This window comes from Mauremys reevesii, linkage group 6, assembly GCF_016161935.1.
Source record: "Mauremys reevesii isolate NIE-2019 linkage group 6, ASM1616193v1, whole genome shotgun sequence".
In the NCBI taxonomy this organism is placed as follows: domain Eukaryota; kingdom Metazoa; phylum Chordata; order Testudines; family Geoemydidae; genus Mauremys; species Mauremys reevesii.
In genome coordinates, this window is record NC_052628.1 from 128,955,922 (window position 1) to 128,979,553 (window position 23,632).

General features: G+C 55.0%; 1 protein-coding gene across 2 annotated transcripts in view; it reads left to right on the plus strand.

The window, feature by feature from the left end:
- Positions 1–4,733: 4,733 nt before the first annotated feature.
- LOC120408015 (class I histocompatibility antigen, F10 alpha chain-like) overlaps positions 4,734–23,632 on the plus strand; it is a 135,119-nt gene continuing 116,220 nt past the window's right edge. Inside the window, exon 1 of one of the 2 annotated variants that reach the window (XM_039544479.1) lies at positions 4,734–4,909. In XM_039544479.1, coding sequence (XP_039400413.1) covers positions 4,825–4,909 — 85 coding nt within the window. In that variant the 5' untranslated portion in view covers positions 4,734–4,824. The remainder of the gene's footprint in view (positions 4,910–23,632) is intronic. The other variant, XM_039544477.1, reaches the window with a different exon arrangement.

Genomic DNA, 23,632 nt, shown 5'->3' on the forward strand with positions numbered 1-23,632 from the left:
CTCACGGCTGTCAGCTCACGGCGCAGCGGGCATGCCTGTCCCTGTAAACTGGGCGGGAGGGGGCGTTCCCATGGTGCCTAGCGGCCGGCAGCTGGGATTTTAAATCCTAGTGGCCGGCGGTGAGAGCAGGGCCGGATTTGGGAGCTGTGGGCAGGGGCAGAATCACAAGTGCGGTGGCTGGGAAGGGGGTGAAGCCGCCGGGCGCGGCGGAGCCCAGGAAGGCGGCCAGGGCCGGGGCACTCACTGGCAGCAGCGCAGGAAGTGGAGCAATGTGGCCCCAGCCCACTCCGCTCCACCAGCTCCCAGCCGCGGCGCTCCGCTTCCTGCTGCCAGTGAGTGCGGTGTGCAGGGACATTGGGGAAAGGACGCCCCCCCGCACTCACCGGCGGCGGGAAGCGGAGCAACGCGGCCCCAGGCGGCTCCGCTTCCCTTGCCCCGGCCCCAGCTATGTCGCTGGGGGGGTAGGGCGGGGGGATTGGGGAAAGGTCCCTCCTCCCCCCCACACACACACCAGCAGCGGCGGGAAGCGGAGCAGCCTGGCTCCAGCCCACTCCTCTCTGCCAGCTCCCAGCCGCGTCGCTCAACTTCCCGCCGCCAGTGAGTGCACGGGGGCATCCTTTCCCCAACCTCCCCTGCACTCACCAGCGAGAAGTGGAGCGACGCAGCCCCAGCCCATTCCACTTCCCCTGCCCCTACCCGAGCCGTGTTGCTTGGGGGGGCTGGGGAAAGGTCCCCCTCCCCGCACTCACCTGCAGTGGGAAGCGGAGTGCCACGGCTGGGAGCTGGCGGAGAGGAGCGGGCTGGAGTGGGCTGCTCCGCTTCTGCCGCTGCTGGTGAGTGCAGGGGGGATCCCTTCCCCCTAGTCCCCTGCCATAGGCGGCAGGTTTGTCTAATTTTTGGTGGGGCCCAAAATGGTGGTCCCCCCACCCCCGCACTCGCCCTGTAAGCCGATATAAAATGAAGCTACAACGCATCAGCACCACAAGATTACAAGGGTCAATTAAAAGTGGAAAGTCAGAAGCAGCACTTGCCTGCTTCAATATACGGTATTAAATTTTGTTGCACCTGTTGTGACAAAGTGGGAATGTTCTTAATGTTTTCTCTGAATACTGTGTGGGTGCCTCAGTTTCCCCTGCAAGGTGCCAACTGAAGGTGTTGGGGACAAAGAGATCAGGTGGCCTCCTTGTCCGGAAGAGACACAAAGGCCAGAGGAGGGAGTGTCAGTTTGGAGCTGGCTGGGGAAATTGGGAGAGGCCCAGAACTTGGGTCTGGGCTCCCCACCCTCCAAGAAGGACCTGACTGAGGGGTTCTGTTTTCTGAACCTACAAGCCCTTTTTTACACTGTGATCCTGTCGTCTAGTAAACCTTCTGTTTTACCAGCTGGCTGAGAGTCACGTCTGACTGCAGAGTTGGGGTGCAGGGACCTCTGGTTGCCCCAGGACCAGCCTGGGCAGACTCGCAGTGGAAAGTGCATGATGTGGAAGGCCAGGCTGAATGCTCTGAGGTCAGACCCAGGAAGGTGTAAGCTTCTTGCCCTGGAGACAGTCTGCTCAGAGAGAGGAGGCTCCCCCAGAGTCCTGACTGGCTTTGTATGGAGATGTTCCAAAGCATCCCAGCATCCCCTTCCACACCATGCACTTCCCGGAAATCCACACAGGCAGTGACACTCCCTCTTCTGGCCTTTGTCTCTTTTCCAGGAATTAGGAGGCCACCCGATCTCTCTGTTCTCCAACACCTTCAGTTGGCAGCTTGCAGGAGAGCGGCCCAGGCCATCAGTTACCAGGAGGCAGGGTTTCAGCCATTCTCTGTGCAGACGGCATCACACTGGACCTCTAGGGCTCTACAACAATCACACCCTCTTATCCCACCATCTAGATCCTTGAGAAATGCATAGGGGAAACTGAAGCACCCACACAGTATTCAGAGAAGAACATTCCCACTTTGTAACACCTGTATACGACTAGTTATATACTTTAAAGGGGTGTAAAATAATCAAGTATTGTGCTAAACACAATGATACTCCAAACTGACCACCAAACTGACCACCAAATTTAAGTTGCACATTTTTCCCCTCAGGTGAGGGCTCTGGGGTGGGGCTGGATGAGCGGTTCACAGTGCAGGAAGGTGCTCAGGGTTGGGGTGCTGGGGGCACAGGCTCTGGGGTGGGGCAGGGCTGGGGATAAGGAATTTGGGATGCAGACAGGCTGCCCCAGGGCTATGGCCAGAGAGGACTCCCCCCCCACCCCATTACCGGCAGCAGCAAGCTCCAGGGGAGGGACCCCTCCTTCCCTCCCCTCCCCACAGCACACTCACTCTGCACCACAGTCACTGCACATGCTCCTAGGGACTGTGTCAGGTCCAGAAAGCCCACTCGCCTCCCCTATGGTGGGTACCGGGTGTCACGGAGTCCCCGGGCAATGCTCTGGAACTGCTCCCCACCAAGCCAGTCAGGACTTTGGGGAGCCTCCTCTCCCTTGGAGCAGGCTTTTTTAGGGCAAGAAGCTCACACGGCTTCACCTCCTGGGTCTCTCCTGGGAGCATTCAGCATCCCCTGCCCCTCCATGCGCTTCCCACAGTGAGCCCGCCCCAGCGGGGTCCTGGAGAAGCCACAGGGTCCTGCCCCCCAACTTTGCAGCCAGACATGACTCTTGGCCAGCCAGTAAAACAGAGGTTTATTCAATGACAGGAACGTGGTCTAACACAGAGCTTGTAGGTACAGGGAACCGGACCCCTCGGCTGGGTCCATTCTGGGGGCAGTGAGCCAGACCCCTCCCCCCCCGTCTGCACGTCACTCCTCGTCCCCAGCCAGCTCCAGACTCCCAAACCCCCTCCAGCTCCTCCTGTGCTCAGTTCCTTTCCCTGGGCCAGGAGGTCACCTGACCCCTTTGTCTCCAACACCTTCAGTTGGCACCTTTGCAGGGGAGGGGCCCAGGCCATCAGTTGCTAGGAGACAGTGTCAGGCATTTAGGTGCACTGGCCCTTTGCTCTGCAGCAATCACACACCCTGATCCACCACCTAGATACTTAAGAACTGCAGAGGGGACACTGAGGCACCAACACGGTATTCAGAGAAAACATTAAGAACATTCCCAGTTCATCACATCGGGGTGGGGGGTTGCCATCATGTGTGGCCTCCCCACCCCTGCTGCTGCCCCGGGGGGGGGGGGGGGGGGGCGGGGGAGAGAGCTCCCAAGCACCTGTGTGCCTCCTTCCTCCTCCTCTCTCCCTCTTCCCCTCCCCCGGTGCTCCAAGAGGCTGCCGGCTGCTGATCTCTATAGCCTTAGGCAGAAGCAGCACAAACAAAGGAGAGAGGCACTGGCTGTTTTCTTTCAAGCAGGGAAGCTCTGAGGCGGGAGCAGGGGAGAAACTCCAAACAAATATTGGTGGAGCAGAGCCCTCAGCCTTGAATATTCCTGGTGCTTAAGCACCTCGAGCCCAAAGAAGCTGCCGCCCCTGGCTGCTGCTACTCCGGTGGGGAAGGGAGGAGGAGAGGGCACTTACCCTACAGGGTAGGCTGTACCCCCTGTACCTGCACTCCCTCCCACAGCAGCCCCTGCTGCCCCCCATGCCCTGCCCACACCCCCTGCCTGAAGCCAGCCAGTCCTGCACTCCTCTGTCTCCAGCCCTGAAACCTATGCTGCACCCCCCTGCAGCCCTGCCTGAAGCCAGCCCACCCCACCCTGTCTCCAGCCAGCCCCGCACCCCTTGTCCTACCTGCAGCCAGACCCTACCTCCAGTCAGGCCCTGTCCTGCCTGCAGCCAGCCCCATGCCCACTGGTGCCTGCAGTTCCCAGGGCAGTAACCCTGCACACCTGCTTCAATGAGGGGGGCAGGGAGCAGCTGGGACCCACACATGTGCACACCCTAGGGTGACCAGACAGCAAGTGTGAAAAATCGGGACAGGGGGTGAGGGGTAATAGGAGCCTATATAAGAAAAAGACCCAAAAATTGAGACTGTCCCTATAAAATTGGGACATGTGGTCACCCTAGCACACCCCCAGGGAGTGGCGGGGACCCACACATGGGAAACGGAGCTCAGTTCTAGTTCAGGCCCAGCTTTTCAAAGAAGAACTTTGGGCAGGGCTAACATACAGCCGTATTTTCCCAGAGATTTCAGGCTTTTAAATCACCATCCGGGAGGAATTTTTAAAAATACGGACGCATGGTAACCCTATGGGTACAAAAAATCCATACTGTGGCACATCCCTTCAATCAGGACTTTTCATAGGGAACCGGTTGCTAAGAAATGAAAGGCTTTTTTTTAGTCATCCCTGCCGCCCCCGCCGAAAATGTTTGCACTGGGCCCCGCTCTTCCTAAAGCCGGCCCTGGCCCCCGGCCCTGCTTTGTGCCGCTCTCCCCCCACAGGCCGGGGGGGCCGGTGTGAGTCACACCCCAAGGGGCGGTGGGGGGAGGGGTACATCCATACACGGTTTAATGCCCTGAGCCCGGCAGAGCCCGGTTCCTGAGCCCCAGGGAGGCGGCGCGGGAAGGTCTCCGGCCCGGGGGCTGCGAAGCGGCCAGAGCCGGGCGCAGCCAATCGCTGCTCTGCTCATCACAGCCCCGGGGCCAAGTTCTCAGCTGCGCCAAACGCTCATCCCGCCCCGCTCCCGCTGAGACCTTCGCTTCCCCTTCGCCAACCCGCCCGGCCGGGTTCTGCCCAGCGACCGGTGACGCAAGCGGGTCTGTGCGTCGCTATTGGTGGGCTGTTCCCCGCTCAGCCAATCCCCGCAGCGCAGAGGTTCCGCGGCCGGTAGCGGGGTCTCGGGCGCCGGCAGCGCAGCGAGGTTCCCGGGGCCGGGCCGGGACCGGCCGAGAGCGGGTCCATGGGCCGAGTCCGGCCGCGCTGCGGGGCGGCGCTGGGCCTGGCGCTGCTGCTGGGGGCTGTAGCCCTGCGGGGGGGCCACTCCCGTGAGTATCGGGGGGAGACCCCGGGCCGGGAGCTGGGTGCCGGGGCGGGGGTGCGGGGAAGGGGAGCTGGGTGCGGGGAGCCGGGCCGGGGGGTGCGGGGGGGAGCTGGGTGCGGGGGGAGACCCCGGGCCGGGGGGGCGGGGAGCTGGGTGCCGGGGCGGGGGCTGCTCTGGGCTCTGGTTATCCCGGCACCTCTGCACACACCGCCCCCCCCAGCACTGAGCGTCACTGACAGGGAACAGCGACGTTGCTATAGTGACTGGGGTTGTCCCGGCCCCCCTGTGCCAGGTGCTGTCAGGGGCGCTGCTGGGACAATGTGTGTAGTGGGGGGGGGGGCTGAGAGCCGCTGACCCGAACTGTGACCCCGTCATCTAATGCCAACCGCCCCCAGCCAGGGGGTGCGGCACCGTTGGGACCAGCACCTGTGGATTTAGATTCTAGAAAGTAAATGATATAAACTACTGTGTTCTAGTTGTCATGGTTTAAAAAACTGACCATTTTTTCCAGTTCCTAATTTCATTTTAAAAGCCAGTGAAATGCACTTTATTTATAATAGATTGTAAAACTAAAGCAGGGGTTGGCAACCTACGGCACACGTGCTGCCACAGCTGCCAGCCAGGGTCACGGCCGGCTGAGTGGAGCGGGGCAGTGGCCAAGACCCCAGACCAGCGGCAGACACGCCCCCACCCGACTCCCTCCTCACCACGCTTGTTCTGCGGCTCCCGGGAGTGTGAGCCGCCGGTGCATGGGGCTCTGAGCCTGCTGCGGGAGGGGTGGCGGCAGCAGGCTCTGCAGCTCCCAGGAGTGTGAGCTGAGTGCGGCGAGAGAGGAGCCGGAGGGCGCATGGGGCCCACCAGCAGAATGCATCCGCTGCAGGAGCCCCCTGGGGGAGCACCAGGCTGCAGCCCAGGCTGGCGTGCCCTCCGGCTCCCCTCTCACAGTACTCGGGTTCTGCGGATCCTGGAAGTGTGAGCCACCGCTGTCCCTCCCACAGCTCCCCCCGCCCCCCATCCTGCTGCCTCAGCGCTGCACGTGGAGCCATCATCTGACCAGCATGGGTATGGTAAGGGGAGTGTTGGGGGGCAGTCGGGGAGCAGGGGGAGGGTTGATTTTTTTTGATTGTTGAAATATGGTAACCCTAGGTGAGGGGGGAGCCAGGGGGCCTGGTGCCCACATACATCCACTGTAGCCTGCAGGAGCCCCTGTGGGGGCACTGGGCCACAGCCTGAGCAGGAGGGGCGGGGGGGGGGCTCAGCTGCTCCCCGCTAGCGTTGCTGCTGCTGCCTTTGCAGAGCTGCTGTCTCCCTGCAGCACGCTGGCTCCTCCATGGCTGGGGCTCACTGCTGCCACAAGTGGGACACAACCAACAACAACAAAAACTTCTTCCTGCTTTCCTATCACCAGTTCTGTTAATACAGGAATGAAATCTAGAGATCCTGTAAAATAGTTAGTTCCACATTGATCTGAAGTTTGAGGAAAAGAGAAATGTAGCTTTGCATTTGAGATGCTATATGACTGTAATACATTTTGCACAGCCTGCATCTACACTGACATCAGGAGAGGAGGAGAGGACAAGACTGTCCCTAGCATATGATTAAAAAAAAAAAAAGACACACCCACCATCAATGCTTCAAGGGAGATCAGTAGCTGAGGCCAAGAAAAGATGCAGTGAAACCCTCCTGTACCCACTGAAAAGCAGTCACTCTGCAGATCAAATTAAGAGCAGGCAGTATTCAGACAGATAGGATCCTTATGACCTATACTTAGAAAGTACACTTCTCCTATAAACTGTAGCAGTTTCCCAACAGAGTTTTCTTATGGACTTATTTATTAAGCAAAAATTAAGATTAGGAGTCCAATTTAAATTGATGTAAATTTTCAGTTTTAGTTAACTGTGGAACTATTGCAGCTACTTTTATTTTACTCCTGCTTTCCTAAAAAGCTATAGAGTTATAATTACAAAAAGACTAAAGTACATGCTTTAATATAATTAGGACCGGGCCACCCAAGATGAAAACTACACCTTGGAAGAGTCCTACAACCAGATATTTGCGGCCAATCCCTTTATCAATGAAATCCTCAACCAAAATGTGAGGAAGGGGAAGCGTACAATATTATTAACTTGACAATAATTCAAGGTCAGCCAGCCACCAATACAGCCAGCACCATTCATATTCTGGTTTTGGATAAAACACCTGATCTTGCCTACATCATAGAAACCTTCCTGCCTCCAAGCCTACACCCCACTACACCCTTTAGCAATAACGTAACCATTACACAAGTTCTGAATCAGTAGTCTTTCTTCCCAATTTAGCTTTAACAAAAAAGCTGCAACGTAAGTAGCTATGGGAGATAACAGTGCAACTATTAGGCATCGGTGGGGGAAAGTGTTCTAGTAATGTCCTGGATATACTGGTCTGTTAAGTGTTATTGCTTTTAATATGCTAATGAAAACACTAATAGAGTATTAAAACAAGCTACAGTACATTGGGACATTAACTTACTGTAATACTAGAAGTGGTGCAAGTGAAGCATGTCTTAATAGCTGACACTACAGCAGTGATATTCCCAAACCAGCATGCGTGGGGGTGGGGAAAGGGGAGTGCATCTAGGTATAAGTAACAACTCTCACACCAAACAGGAACTTTTCCACAGTTCATTGCAATTTGGTAGTGTGATTATTATACCTTGTCTTACAAACACCATTACATATGCACAAGGTCATTAATTCCCCTCCCCATATATACAGAGGGTGGACAAAAGGAAGTGTCCCCATGATTTGAAGTATGTTTACACTGGAAAGGGGAGGTGTAGTTTCTGGCTTATGTAGACATACCCATGCTAGCACTGATCAAGCTAGTGTGCTAAAAATAGAAATGGAGCCACAGTGGTGCATGGGGCTAGCCATCCTGAGCTGGAGGATTCTGAAGGGCTTGGGGTCTAGCAGAATTGTGACATCAGAGAGCAAGAGCCACAGCCCTTTGGATAGGAAGGGATTGGTGCAGAACCCAAGGCTTTGCCAGACACTCATCTCTGTTGCCCTTCTCTGAACCTTTTCCAGTCCCACTATACCCTTTTTCAGATTGGGACACTGGACACAGTATTCAAGGTGTCGGCACACCTTGGATTTGTATAGTGGATGATGATATTCCTTTCCTAATAATTCCTAACACTGTTAGCACTTTTGCCTGCTGCTGTGCATTGAGCTGAAGTTTTCAGAGACCTATCCATGGTTCTCTTTGAGTGGTAAGAACTAATTTAGAACCCATCATTATATAGATGCAGTTGGGATTATTTTTTCTAGCCTATTACTTTGGATTTATCTGTCTTGAATAATGTTGTATCATCTGCAAACTTTGTCACTTCACTGCTCAATATCTTTTCCAGATTGTTAATGAATGTTGACCACTACAGGTCCCAGTACAGATCCTTGGGGGACCCTGTTTAACTCTCTCCACTTTGAAAATAGACCATTTATTTCCACACTTGGCTTCCTATCATCTAACCAGTGACTGATCTGTGAGGGTGCCTACCTGTTATCCCATAGCAACTTAGTCCCTTAAGAGCCATTGGTGGGACCTTGTTGGTCTTTCTGAAAATCCAAGTACACTATTCACTGGCTTGCCCTTACTCACATGCTTGCTGACCCCTCATAATCATGCCTCATTATTTACAAACACCATGTTGGCTCTTTCTCAGTGTGTCAGATAATTATGTTCTTTACCATGGTTTCTACCAACTTGCCCAGTGCTGAAGTTAAGTGCCAGAAGTGATCCTGGCCAGTAAACCTTTTTTAGAAATCAGCGTTACATTAGCTACCTTCCAATCATGTGGAACAGAGGCTTGTTTCAGGGATAGATGACGTACCACCATTAGTAACACTGAATTGAATTTCACATTTGAGTTCCTTAAAAAATATTGGGGGGGGGACACCAAGTGGTCCTGGTAACTTATTACTGATTAATCTAGAAGCATGTTTAAAGCGCTTTCTATTGACCAGGGTACAATGTGCAGTTCACTTCTCTGCTTAGTACATGGGGAACATCCCCACCCCCCTCCCCCAACTCCTAACAGCCACCCCCACCTCTGACCAGTGATGAGCTGCCAAAATCTTAACCAGTTCCCTCCTCACCCCACAAGGGTGTTGTGGCCTGCCCCCCCCCCGGTGTTCCTTGATGCCCCCCCCCCAGGACCCCTGCCCCATCCATCCCCCTTCCCTGTCCCTTGACTGCCCCCTGCCACCCCATTCAACCTTTCCTCTCATTCCTGATGGCCCCCCAGGATCCCTGCCCCATCCAACCACCCCTTCTCCCTATCCCCTGACCGCCCCTGGAACCCCTGCCCCTGACTGCCACCCACAGCCCCCTCCAACCCCACTCCTTCCTGACTGCCCCTGGGACCCCTGCCTCCATTCAACCCCGTTCCCTGCCCTCTGACTGCCCCAACCTCTATCCACCCCCCAAACTCCCCTGCTCTCTATCCAACACCCCCCGCACCCCCTACTGCGCTGCCTGGAGGTGCTGCAGCTGTGAGGCTCCACTGGAGCCGGGCCACATGGTTGCCACACAGCGCCTGGAGCACGGGGTCAGGCCGAGCTCGCAGCCCCATGCTTCCTGCGAATCAGCTGTTCATGCGGGAAGCCTGAGAGGGCAGAGAAGCAGGCAGCGGCTCCGCGCTCAGGCCCAGGGAGGTGGAGGTGAGCTGGGGCAGGGGGTGGTTCCCCCCACCCCATTACCTGCTGCAGCATGAGTGGCCCCCCTGCCCCAGCTCACCTCTGCTCTGTCTCCACCTCCCTGGGCCTGAGCGTGAAGGCACTGCTTGCTTCTCAGCCCTTCCAGGCTTCCCACGCAAACAGCTGATTCGCAGGAGCGGGGGAGAATCGGGGTGGAGCATTCGGGGAGGAGGCAGAGCGGAGGTGAGCTGGGCCTGGGAGCTACACCAAGTTTTCTCTGTGGGTGCTCCAGCTCCAGAGCACCCATGAGTCAGCGCCTAAGGATAATGTGCTCGGGAATGGCCACTCCCCTGGCTCCCCCCCAGCCACGCTCCTGGCTGGGTCAGCCCCAGTCTAGTCGCACCCACGGTCAGAAATGGGCCTGGGTGGCAGGAGGAGCCCCCTCCTCAGGGGAGGCTGTAGATGTGCAGACTCACCCCTGCAGCACCTCCTGCTGGTGACTTCTGGGAATTAGCTCATTCCAGCATCCTGGGCGCCCTCTGCAGGCCGGTGAGCCACCTGTCCTCTGGCCCCATGTCCCTCCCAGGACCCGGTGCCCTTTTACCTGGGGTGCTACCCCTGGCAGTAACCCCTCAGTCTTAGGGTCTCCCCTCCCCAGGGAACCCCCAACCACTATCCCGACCTTCCTCAGTATATGGCTACTGCCAGTCATCATCTAGCCCCCTGCGCCCTGGGGCAGGCTGCAGGATCCGCCACTCATCACTGGCAAGGAGGGTTTGGACCTGCTGCCTCTGCCTACCCTCTGCAACCCCCAGGACCTGTTGGCCTTCTGCTAGGCCGCAGCCTGGGGCTTTCCAGGCTAGAGCTCCCCAGCCTTTCCCCAGCCCTGCTCCACTCAGGTACCCTGTCTCTGGCTCCCTGCAGCCAGGCCCTTCTCCCTCTGAATGCAGCGAGAGACTCATGTCTGCCCCTGGCTTCTCTGCCTTTATAGGGCCAGCTAGTCTGTTTGGGGCATGGCCCCAGCTGCAGCCACTTCCCCCAATCCGCCCAGCCTAAAAGCTGCTTTCTCCAGCCACAGCCCCTTCCCAGAGCTGTTTTTAACCCTTCAGGGCAGGAGAGGGGGTCCACCCCGCTACAGAGGCTAGCCTTGGCGTACGCCGACGATGTGCTCCTCGTGGTCCAGGACCCGGGCGACTTGGCGCGGGTGGAGGCTTGCCAAACCGTGTACTCGGTGGCCTCCTCCGCCCGGGTCAACTGGGTCAAGAGCTCTGGCCTGGTGGTCGGGGATGGGTGGCAGGCGAGCTCCCTCCCACCCGCGCTTCAGGCCATCCGGTGGAGCGCGGGTCCGTTGCTCTATCTCAGCAATTACCTTTCTGCCACGCATCCCTCTCCGCCGGAGAACTGGCAAGGTTTGCAGGGCAGGGTGGTGGAGCGGCTCCGGAAATGGACAGGACTCCTCCGGTGCCTTTCCCTCCGAGGGAGGGCACTGGTGCTCAATCAACTGGTCCTGTCCATGCTCTGGTGCCAGCTCAACACCCTGGTCCCGGCCCCGGTGTTCCTGACCGACCTCCGGAGGGTGGTTCTGGAGTTCTTTTGGCCAGGAACGCACTGGGTCCCTGCAGGGGTGCTCCACCTGCCCCTGGAGGAGGGGGGGGCAGGGCCTGAAGTGCCTGCGCACTCAGGTCCACGTCTTCCGCCTCCAGGCACTGCAGAGGCTCCTGTATGGTGCGGGTAGTCCGGCATGGAGAGCCCTGGCGCACGCCTTCCTGCGCCGCTTCCGAGGGCTCCGATACGACCGGCAGCTCCTTTATCTCCATCTGAGGGGCCTTCCACAAGACCTCTCTGGGCTGCCGGTCTTCTACCAGGACCTCCTCCGGACCTGGAAGCTGTTCTCTGCGACCAGGTCCGTGGCGGCCACCGAGGGGGCAGATCTTCTCGCGGAGCCCCTGCTACACAACCCCCAGCTCCGTGTGCAGGTGGCGGAGTCCCCCGCGGTGCACCAGAGGTTGGTCCTGGCGGAAGCTACCAGGGTTGGAGACCTCCTGGACTACGACCGGGGAGACTGGCTGGATCCCCTGACGCTCACTTGGCGTATGGGGCTCTCCAGACCTTGTACTCCCCGGCGCGTACTACAGGAGGTGCAGGCCGCTTTGCCGCCCGCTGCTCGGGCCTACCTCGACCGGGTCCTGCATGAGGGCACGCCCCGCCCACCCCCTACCCCGAGCCCTCCGGACCTCTTCATCGGGCCCCTGCCCCGTGGATCCAACCGGCCCCCCCGCCCCTTCTCCGCAAGCCGGCTGCACGATCTGCAGCCGGTCCGTTTTCAAACAGCGCCAAGGAAACAGCTCTACACACTCGTGTTCCACACCCTTCATTTCCTCACCCTCGTGTCCCGCCCCGACACCAAGTGGCAGGACCTCCTGCCACCTCTGGAGGGTGAGGAGCCCCGGTGGGCCAGCCTGTACTCCACCCTGGTCCCGAGGCCCGCCGGCGATATCAGTTGGTGGCTCCTCCATGGGGCCGTGAGCACGGGCGTATACTTGGCGCGGTTTACCCCGTCCCAGACACCTGCCCCTTCTGCGGCGTGAGGGAGACCCTGGCGCACATTTACTTAGGGTATGGCTACACTGGCGATTTGCAGCGCTGGAAAGCCTCCACCAGCGCTGCAATTAGTAAGTGGCCACACCTGCAGGGCACTTCCAGCGCTGCAACTCCCTGGCTGCAGCGCTGGCCGAACACCCCTCTCGGCATGGGGAATAAGGATTCCAGCGCTGGTCATCAAGTGTGGCCACACACCAGCGCTGTGATTGGCCTCCAGGGTATAAGGATGTATCCCAGAATGCCTGTTCAGCCACTCTGCTCATCAGGTCAGACTCTACTTCCCTGGCCTCAGGTGACCCGCCCTTTAAATGCCCCGGGAATTTTAAAAATCCCCTTCCTGTTTGCTCAGCCAGGTATGGAGTGCAATCAGTGAATCTTTACAGGTGACCATGCCTCCACGCGGCAAACGAGCCCCAGCATGGAGCAATGGCGAGCTGATGGACCTCATCAGTGTTTGGGGGGAGGAATCTGTGCAGGCACAGCTGCGCTCTAGCCGTAAGAATTATGATACCTTTGCCCAGGTATCGAGAGCCATGATGGAAAGGGGCCATGAGCGTGACGCGGTGCAGTGCAGGGTAAAAATAAAGGAGCTGCGGAGTGCCTATTGCAAAGCACGCGAGGGAAACCGCAGATCCGGCGCTGCCCCCACGACCTGCTGGTTTTACAATGAGATGGATGCGATTTATGGGGGTGACCCCTCTGTAAATCCAAGGACCACAATGGACAGTTCAGAGCCGGTAGAGGAGGGGGAGGGGGAGGCAGACAGTGAGGCTACTGTGGTGGGGGAAGCCAGCCCGGAGGAGGCATGCAGTCAGGAGCTCTTCTCAAGCCAGGAGGAAGCTAGCCAGTCGCAGCCCCTGGAACTTGCTGCAGAAGAATCACAGGAGCAGGTCCCAGGTAAGCAGCTTTTATTGCAATGCAAAGGTTTTGGGAGAGGAGGGGGATGGTATGGCTGCATGCCTAGACATGGAATATCCCATTGATGTGGTCTATCACGTCGCAGTAATCTGCCTCTGTAATCTCTTCAAAAGTTTCTGCAAGAGCATAGGCAATTCGCGTGACCAAGTTTAAAGGGAGAGCCATTGTGGTCCCTGTCCCATTCAGGCTAACGCATCCCGCGCCACTGTTCCAGGAGGGTGGGGAACCATGCTTGCACAGAGGCACGCTGCATACGGACCCGGGCGGAATCCACATTGTTGTAGGAGACCCTCCCTTGCTTCTTTGGTAACCCGCAGAAGGGAGATATCTTCCAGTATTAACTCCTGTGGGAAATGGAGGGAGTGTTTCAGTGCTGGTTTCCCCAACTGCATAGCGCGGCAGGCAGGAACCCCAGGAACCCCAGGGTTAACAAAGCCCCGAAACAGGCAGCCTAGCCATGAAGCAAGAAGCACCCTGCTCGAGCACACCGCGGAAGGCAACCCCAGGGTTAATTCCTGAGGGAGATGGAGGTGCTGCATTTAACAAATCAGCAGCACCCTGCTCGAGCACACCGCGGAAGGCAACCCCAGGGTTAATTCCTGAGGGAGATGGAGGTGCTGCGTTTAACAAATCAGCAGCGCCCTGCTCGAGCACACCGCGGAAGGCAACCCCAGGGTTAATTCCTGAGGGAGATGGAGGTGCTGCGTTTAACAAATCAGCAGCGCCCTGCTCGAGCACACCGCGGAAGGCAACCCCACGGTTAATTCCTGAGGGAGATGGAGGTGCTGCGTTTAACAAATCAGCAGCACCCTGCTCGAGCACACCGCAGAAGGCAACCCCACGGTTAATTCCTGAGGGAGAAAACCCCAGGGTTAATTACCATTACCATTTCTGGGAGGCTGTGAATTCTCTAGCAGTTGCTGAAATGTGTGAGGAATGCTTGTGAGACTTTAAAATAACTTCAGATTATACACAATGGAAGCTCTCTTAAAATGTATCGTTTGCTGCATTTTTACAGTGACCTTGAGTAGTCCTGGGCCAGTCTTATCAGTGACTGAAAGAAAGCTGCAAAACCTGAGGAGGAAACCTAACAAGAGCAAAGAAGAACTGTTGAAGTCAGTAATGAACCAGTGTGCAACAGAGAATAAAAATGCGCAGGAATGGAGAGAAAAGATGCATCACTGGAGGCAAACAGAAAGCAGGAGAAAGGCGTTGACGCTGAAGAAAACCACGAGGCAGCTTATAAACCTCATTGCGTGCCAAACAGACTGTATGCAGTCAATGGTAGCAATGCAGGCAGAGCACTACCGTGCCAAACCCCCACCCTCCCAAACCTCTTTCCCCTATGCACCAATGTCTGCTCCAAGTCCCGTTCCCCAGCATCCAGGTTCTTACCTACACCATCACCAGCTGCCCCTGACACCTGTACGGTCACCTATGAGCCCAGAGAACTACGACCCTTACCCTCTGCACTCAACCCCCATCACCATGCAACAGTACAATCCTGAGGTGCACAGCACTCCTGGCAGTACATATGCAAAACCATGAAGGTACAGTTCAACAACCAACCCCCCTGCCCGTGTACTTCCTTTTTTTTAAATAAATGATTTCTTTGATTATGAATCAGTTTTTATTATTGCATAAAGTGAAAGATAACAAACCCCAATGAAAACACAGGTAACAAACATCAAGGAAAACACAGCCACTTAAAAGCACTGTAACCAGTGCACGTCACTCCTGGTCAAGGCAAAAAAACATTACTGTTGGCTTTCAGCCTCAAATTTCTCCCTCAAGGCATCCCTAATCCTTGTTGCCCTGTGGTGGGCGTCTCTAGTAGCCCTGCTGTCTGGCTGTGCAAATTCAGCCTCCAGGAGTTGCACCTCGTTGGTCCATGCCTGGCTGAATGCTTCACCCTTCCCTTCACAAATATTATGGAGGGTACAGCACGGATAGAACCGCAGGGATGCTGCTTTCCCCCAAATCTAGCTTCCCATACAGACATCTCCAGCGAGCTTTTAAACGGCCAAAAGCACACTCCACAGTCATTCGGCATCGGCTCGGCCTGTAGTTGAAACGGTCCTGGCTCCTGTTCAGCTTCCCTGTATATGGTTTCATGAGCCAAGGCATTAATGGGTAAGCGGGGTCCCCAAGGATCACAATGGGCATTTCAACGTCCCTTACTGTTATCTTTCGGTCTGGGAAAAATGTACCTTCCTGCATCTTCCTGAACAGGCCACTGTTCCGAAAGATGCGTGCATCATGCACTTTTCCAGGCCAGCCTGTGTAAATATCAATGAAACGCCCACGGTGATCCACAAGCGCCTGGAGAACCATAGAGAAATACCTTGCGATTAATGTACTCGTAGGCTAGGTGGGGTGGTGCCAGAATAGGAATATCGTCCCATCTATTGCCCCTCCACAGTTAGGAAACCCATTTCTGAAAAGCCATCCACAATGTCCTGCACGTTCCCCACAGTCACGGTTCTCCTCAGCAGGATGCGATTAATGGCCCTGCAAACTTGCATCAACACGATTCCAACGGTCGACTTTCCCACCCCAAACTGGTTCCCGACAGACCGGTAGCTGTCTGGAGTTGCCAGCTTCCAGATTGCAATAGCCACCCGCTTTTCCACCGTCAGGGCAGCTCTCAATCTTGTGTCCTTGCGCCGCAGAGTGGGGGCGAGCTCAGCACACAGTCCCATGAAAGTGGCTTTTCTCATCACGAAAGTTCTGCAGCCACTGCTCGTCATCCCAGACTTCTATGACAATGTGATCCCACCACTCACTGCTTGTCTCACGAGCCCAAAGCGGCGTTCCACGGTGCTGAGCATTTCCGTTACCGCCACAAGCATGTTCATGTCACCCGCTGTAGGAAAATCCATATCATCATCAGACTCCTCACTGTCACTTTGGAGCTGAAGGAGGAATAGCTCAACTGCCAACCGTGATGTGCTGGCGACAGTCAGCAGCAAATTCCTCAGCAGCTCAGGCTCCATTTCACAGCGTGCTGAACTGACAATGGCAAGAAACGTGGACGGCGAAACTGAGACTGCTGGGAAGTGAAGCGATGCACCACGGGGCGTTGGAACAGGAAGCGGAATGACCCACACACTTCCTTCCCCTTCCCACAATACTCAGCGCCAAAACGGCGCCAAAACGGGATGAGGTGCTCTGTGGGATAGCTGCCCACAATGCACCTCTCAGTACAGCGCTGGAAATGCTGCCAATGTGGCCACACTGCAGCGCTGGTAGCTGTCAGTGTGGCCACACTGCAGCGCTGGCCCTGCACAGCTGGACAACCAGCGCTGCAAACTACCAGCGCTGCAAACCGTAAGTGTAGCCATACCCTTAGAGTGCGCCAGGTTGCAGCCCCTATACCGGCTCCTCACGAATATACTGTTGCATTTCTGGCTGCACTTTTCCCCTCACCTCCTTCTCCATGCACTCCCTATCCGTGGCCCCACAAAGTCGCGGGACCTCCTGGTCAACCTCCTCCTCGCCCTGGCTAAAACGGGCATCTACGCAACCAGGGAGAGGCGGTTGGCCAGTGGAGACTCCTGTGGGCTTGGCTACACTTGAAAGTTGCAGCGCTGGGAGTTACAGCGCTGGTCGTGCAGCTGTGTAGGGACAGCGCTGGTGTGTGGCCACATTTGCAGCGCTGTTGGGAGTGATGCATTATGGGCAGCTATCCCAGTGTTCAAGTGGCAGCAACGTGCTTTTCAAAAGTGGGGGGTGGGGGGTGGTGTAGTGTGACAGGGAGCGGGGAGAGAGAGAGTGTGGATTTTTGGAGCCAACACTGTGTTTAGCTTCCTGCCTTGAAAAATGAGAAAATGTTCACGACCCCTTAGTCTTAACTCTTAATTGCAAACAGCCTGCATCCAAATGGACTCCCCGCTGTCAAGCAAACACTCACTCCCTGCCTGCCTCATTATCTCATTTGATTGTTCACAGACAGGTACAGATTGATCACAGCAAACAGGAGCTGTGTTATAAGCACCTCCGGGATCAATGGAACTCCGGAGCTCCGAGTTCACAACAAAACAAAACGAGGCTGCATAACAAACCAAAGAGAGTAATTTATAAAAGCATTCTAGGATATCTGCTAATACCCTGGAGGCCAATAACAGCGCTGGTGTGTGTCCACACTTGACGAGCAGCGCTGGATCACCAGCGCTGCAATACTTATTCCCCAAGCAGACCAGGTGTTCAGCCAGCGCTGCACCCAGGGAGTTGCAGCGCTGGATGTGCCTTGCAGGTGTGGACGGTTACTAATTGCAGCGCTGGAAAGCCTCCACCAGCGCTGCAACTTTCAAGTGTAGCCAAGCCCTGTGACTGTGGGGCTTGTTTCTGATCCTTAGTCCGTTCACGCATCCGGGCAGAGTTCCTCTGGGCGGCATCCACTGGCTCCCTTGATGCCTTCGAGGAGCAGTGGGCGCTCTCCAGGGTTCTCTGCTCAGTGTCCCCATCAGGCTCCCTTCTTATCACCCTTTGACCTCACTCCTGTCCCTGTTCTTTTATAAGTTGCCCCCGGAATCAGTTGGGTTTTTGAGATCCTGTAGATCCGCCCCTTAGGCTGGGGGAGGGGATCCGTTAGCAGTGGGTGGGCTTCCGCCCGCCCAGTTCCCAGAAACCCAATAGGTACAGAGGCTAGCCCCCAGGCCTCCCCTTCTGCGTGTGCCCTTCCCCGTGCAGCCACGAGGCTCTTTCCCCCTCCCCCCCCACAGCCAGTGAAGGCCCAGGCCAGCCCAAGCCCCCAGTCTCCGCCTTGTCCCCCCCACCTGCCCGGAGCTGCCCTGGGCCAGCCAAGTAGCAACTCCCCTCCCCAGACCCCAACCCCTAAGGCCTCTCACTCTCCTCCGTCAGAAGCTTTTGCTATGCCCCATGCAGGCTCCCGGGCAGCGGAGGAGGCTGTTTGCCACTCAGCTTCCTGGAGTCCAGGGAGGTTACTGATGAACCCAGGGAGCGGAATAGCACATACAGCCTCCTCAGCCACCCCGGAATTGCATGGGGCACAATAAAGCAAAAACTTTGCTCCCAAATCCTGCAACCAGGGGTCCAGCAGCAGCGCCAGATTATACCTGCTACACCTGCCCATGGCAGTCATCGGTGCCAACTTTAGCCAGCACTGGTGGGTGCTCACACCACCCCAGCCCTGGCCACACACCACCCGTTCCCTGCCCCCAGCCCCACCCCCATTCCAACCCCTTCCCCAAATCCCCTCCCCCTCCCCGGGCACACCGCATTTCCCTCTCTGGTAAGCCTGGGAGGGAGGGGGGGAAGCGGAGTGGCAGTGCACTCAGGGGAGGAAGAGGAGAACAGAGGTGAGCTGGGGGGCCCCACAGGAAGTAGCCCTTGGGGGGGGCAGAGGAACCGCTCCCCACCCCAGCTCACCTCACCTCCACCTCCTCCCCTGAGTGCACCACCGCCACTCCGCTTCTCCCCCTGGAGAAGTGGAGCAAGAGGGAGAAGTGGAGCAGCAGTGGCATGCTCAGGGGAGGAGGCGAGGTGAGCTGGGGGGCCATGGGGAGAGCACCCACCAATTTTTCCCAGTGGGTGCTCTGGGGCCAGAGCACCCTGGGAGTCGGCACATATGATGGCAATGAGTCATATCTGTAGTGGAAGCAAGTCATTGGAGGTGTCATCCTAGGGAGGAGATGTTAACCTCCCCTCTGTCTCTGGCAGTTTGTTGGCACCCTTGGGTGGGGGGAGAGTTTGGAGCCCCTGGGTCTGTGCATTAATCAGGTCTTAGTTTGGGCGTGAGCTCCCATTGCAGAGCACAGAACAGCTGCTGCATTTGTGCTGTTAGGTTTCAGAGTGGTAGCTGAGCTGTGTTAGTCTGTATCAGCAAAAACAACAGGAGTCCTTGTGGCACCTTAGAGACTAACACATTTATTTGGGCATAAGCTTTCGTGGGCTGGAACCCACTTCATCAGATGCATGGAGTGGAAAATACAGGAGCAGGTATAAATACATGAAAAGATGGGAGTTGCCTTACCAAGTGGGAGGTCAGTCTAATGAGACAATTCAATTAACAGTAGGATACCAAGGGAGGAAAAATAGCTTATCTAGTGGGTCATGACTCACCGGCGCAGCGCCTCCTGCTGGCCATCCTGGGAATTAGCTCTTCCAGCCCAGAGCACCCTCTGTAGTCTGGTGTCTCACCTATTGCTGGCCCCCCATGTCCCTCCTGGACGCCAGTGCCCCTCCATGTCGAGGTCCTGCACCCAGCAGTAACCTGCTGTCTGGATCTCCCCACCCCAGGGAACCCCCAACCCCTACCTCATTTCAGTGGCTACTGCCAGTCACTATCTACCTCCCGCTTCCTGGGGCAGCCTGCAGTCTATACCACTCATCACTGCTGGCGGGTGGGGGGGAGGGGGGAGTTTGGACCTGCTGCCTTTGCCGAGATCTGGGCTGCCCCTCTGCAGCCCTAGTACCCTCTTGTGCCTTCCCTTGGCCACGGCCCTCACACCGTCGTCAGGCTTAGCCCTTCCCTCCGGGCTGGCCCGGGGCCTGCCAGTCCCGTAGGGGCACCCTCTCCTCCCATGTCCAGGCTCCGCACAGGCCCAACACGTTTGGAGCCCCCCTGTTGCCTTCACGGGGGGCACTCTCCTAGTTCTGCCTTTCCCAGGGTGGGGCCTAGTCTGTGCCCTGCGAGTCCCCTGCGGGCACTCCCTCCTCATCTGCCCCACTTCCCTACAGGTCCAACACGTTTGGGGGTCCCCGTTACACTCCCTCTGTTCCTTTCTCGTCCATGTGGGGTCTCTGTGCCCCAGCCCGGTAGGGGCACTCCCTTAGGTAGTGTCCTGGTCGCCCGCTGGAGGTCTGCTTGGAGCAGCAGAAACCTGGGGTGGGAATTCTCAGTTTTTAAATGAAGGGACCCGGGGTATACAATCTTTACCAAGGACAGCTTTTCTTTCTAGTGCTTGACAGGTGCTTGGTAAAGTAGGGCCTTTTCTACACTTCAGACTTGCTCTGGTTTAATTAAACTGGTTTAGATAAATCAGTGCAAACCCCTTTGTGGATCCTCTTATTTTGGCATAACCGTGGCCTTTTTTAGTTTAGCTTAAACTGATTCCCAGCAACTTAACCTGAACTGAAAAAAGCATCTCTTACATCGGAATACGAGTGTCCACGTGGGGCTTTAGAGTAGCAGCCGTGTTAGTCTGTATCCGCAAAAAAAACAGGAGTACTTGTGGCACCTTAGAGACTAACAAATTTATTTCAGCATGAGCTTTCGTGAGCTACAGCTCACTTCTTCGGATGCATAGAATGGAACACACAGACAGGGGATATTTGTACATACAGAGAACATGAAAAGGTGGAAGTATGCATACCAACAGGCAGAGTCTAATCAATTGAGATGAGCTATCGTTAGCAGGAGGAAAAAAAACTTTTTGAAGTGATAATTAAGATGGCCCATAGAAGGTGTGAGGAGAACTTAACATAGGGAAATAGATTCAATTGGTGTAATGACCCAACCATTCCCAGTCTTTGTTTAAACCACAGTTAATTGTATCTAGTTTGCATATTAATTCAAGTTCAGCAGTCTCTCTTTGGAGTCTGTTTTTGAAGTTTTTTTGTTGCAAAATTGCCACCTTCAAGTCTGTCACTGAGTGGTTAGAGAGGTTGAAGTGTTCTCCCACTGGTTTTTGAATGTTATGATTCCTGATGTCAGATTTGTGTCCATTTAAAGAATAAATGGACACAAAGAATAAATGGACACAAATCTGACATCAGGAATCATAACATTCAAAAACCAGTGGGAGAACACTTCAACCTTTCTAACCACTCAGTGACAGACTTGAAGGTGGCAATTTTGCAACAAAAAAACTTCAAAAACAGACTCCAAAGAGAGACTGCTGAACTTGAATTAATATGCAAACTAGATACAATTAACTGTGGTTTAAACAAAGACTGGGAATGGTTGGGTCATTACACCAATTGAATCTATTTCCCTATGTTAAGTTCTCCTCACACCTTCTTTGGGCCATCTTAATTATCACTTCAAAAAGTTTTTTTTCCTCCTGCTAACGATAGCTCATCTCAATTGATTAGACTCTGCCTGTTGGTATGCATACTTCCACCTTTTCATGTTCTCTGTATGTATAAATATCTCCTGTCTGTGTGTTCCATTCTATGCATCCGAAGAAGTGAGCTGCAGCTCACGAAAGCTCATGCTGAAATAAATTTGTTAGTCTCTAAGGTGCCACAAGTACTCCTGTTTTTTTTCACGTGGGGCTTTGTACCAGTTTAGCTGAATCTCTTGTGTTTAGTTACACTGGTGCAACTCTCCATGTGGACAAGGCCTAACTGACTTAAGGTAAACAGAAAACAACACACTCTTAGGTTACACTAGACAGTTCAAAGTGCTGCCGCAGGAGCATTCCCACGGCTGTGCTTTGACCTGACAGTGTGGGTACCCGCGAGCCCGGGGGAGAGAGCTCTCCCAGCGCTCCTGGTAAACCAGGTCGCTGAGGGGAATAGCTCCGAGCGCTGGGAGCCTGGCTACACTGGCGCTTTACAGCGCTGAAACTTGCTGTGCTCTGGGGGGTGATTTTTTCACACCCAGCAACTGTACTCAAGGCTTAAATTGTCATAGTATTTCCCAGAGCCCCCCATGCTTCCCCCCATTCAGCAGGATCAGGCTGGAGTCAAGGTTTGAAAATAATTCTGCTGAATTTAAGCCCAGGTTATATTGGTACAGATTGTTCCCCTACATTTACTGGTGTAAAGCACGGCTGTACCGATAGAACTGCACTTGCAGTAAGTATTTTAATTATTTTGATAAACTAAAACTCTTTTGGTATTTAACCAATTTAATTATTTTGGTCAAAAGAAACAAACAAAAAATGTAATAGTTAAAGCATAAGAAAAACTGTGTAGAGTTGGTCTCAGTGTAGGATGCCAACCCTCCAGGAATTAAAGGTTAATCTTTAATTAAAGATTGTCATGTGATGAAACATCCATGAATACGTCCAACCAAAACTGGCAACTACAATGAGTGTAATTGGTTCGGAGCAAGGACTGTCACTTGCTCTGTCTGTACAACACCCAGTACAATGGAGCCCCAGCATGATTAAGCTAGAATGTGCTACTATGACATGAAATAATAATTCCTTCCCCTCTCATTTTCTCAGCTTACACGTCCACCTCTCAAGTTCCCCAACTGACCGTAGAGTCTTTCATGCAAAACAGGGCCGACAAGATGGGCCTTGCTAGTGGGAAGAACAGGCCAATTAAAAAAGTAAAGCTCCCTGCCCTGCTATCGTCATCATTATTTATTATTGTTTTATGGCAGCAGCCAGGCGCCTCAGTCCTGGTCCTGGACCCCCGTGTGCCAGGTGCTGTACACATACAAAACAAAATATGGTCTCATCAGAGTATAAGGCAGATGGGGCATTATAAGGAGACAGCACTGGTTAGTGTGACAGGCAGTGGTCTCAGAGCACCAGTGGTCTAATGGTTATCCAGGTTTTTAGGCCTCCTGCCAGAGGAGAGTGTTGAAGAGAGTGGGGAGGATAATGACGTAGTTTTGCAGACATTTACCAGGAGCTCCTCCGAGGTGTGAGGGGCAGCATGGGACACAGCACAAAGGGGCTTGTTTGCAAATGTATAAAGTGGGTGATGGAGGCCGGGATCGTGTGCAGATTGGAGGTGGGAGTCGACGTTTTGGTAGCAAATGAGAGATGATGGGTCAGGTGGGGTTAGGCTGTGAAGGGCCTCACAGCTGAAATCAGGCAGTTTATATTTGATGCAGGGGAGGAGGAGCTAGTGGAGGGAGGCAAAGAGAGGTGACATGGTCCGATCAACGGGCTAGGAAATGATCTTTTCAGCATCTTCTGAATGGATCTAAGCGGGATGAGCCTGCGTTTGTCAAGGCCAGAGAAAAGGATGTTGCAGCAGTCGAGACACGAGAGCCTGGAGCAGCGTTTTAGCTGTGGGGGTGGACAGGAAAGGCCGCATCTTAGAGAGGTTCTGCAGAAAGTGTCAGCAAGATTTAGACATAACCTGGATGTGAGGACCTAGAGAGAGATCCGAGTCAAAGATGGCACCCAGGTTATGGTCCTAAGTGACAGGCAGGATGGTGGCGTTATCCACAGTGACTGACAAAGGAGGTAGCAGGGAGGTCTTGGGGGGAAGATTGGGAACTCTGTTTTAACCACGTCGAACTTGAGCTGATGACGAGACAGCCACAAGGAGCCGTCAGAGAGACAGGCCAAGATTGTAGTTTGGGCAGAAAGAGACAAGTTTGGAGTGGATAGGTAGATCTGTGAGTCATCAGCGTGGAGATGGTAGTTGAATTTGTGTTTGCAGATGACTTTGCCCAGAGATAAGGTGTAGAGGGAGAAGAGAAGGGGACCAAGGACAGAGTCCGGGTGGGGACAGAACCCCACAGAGGGCTGGAGGGGGGATGAGGAAGATCCTCTGATGGACATGGTGAAGGAGTGATTAGAGAGGTCAGAGGGGACAGAGTTAAGCCAAGGAGGACAAGAGTTTAAGAAGAGTGGTGAATGGTGCCAGAGGCGGCT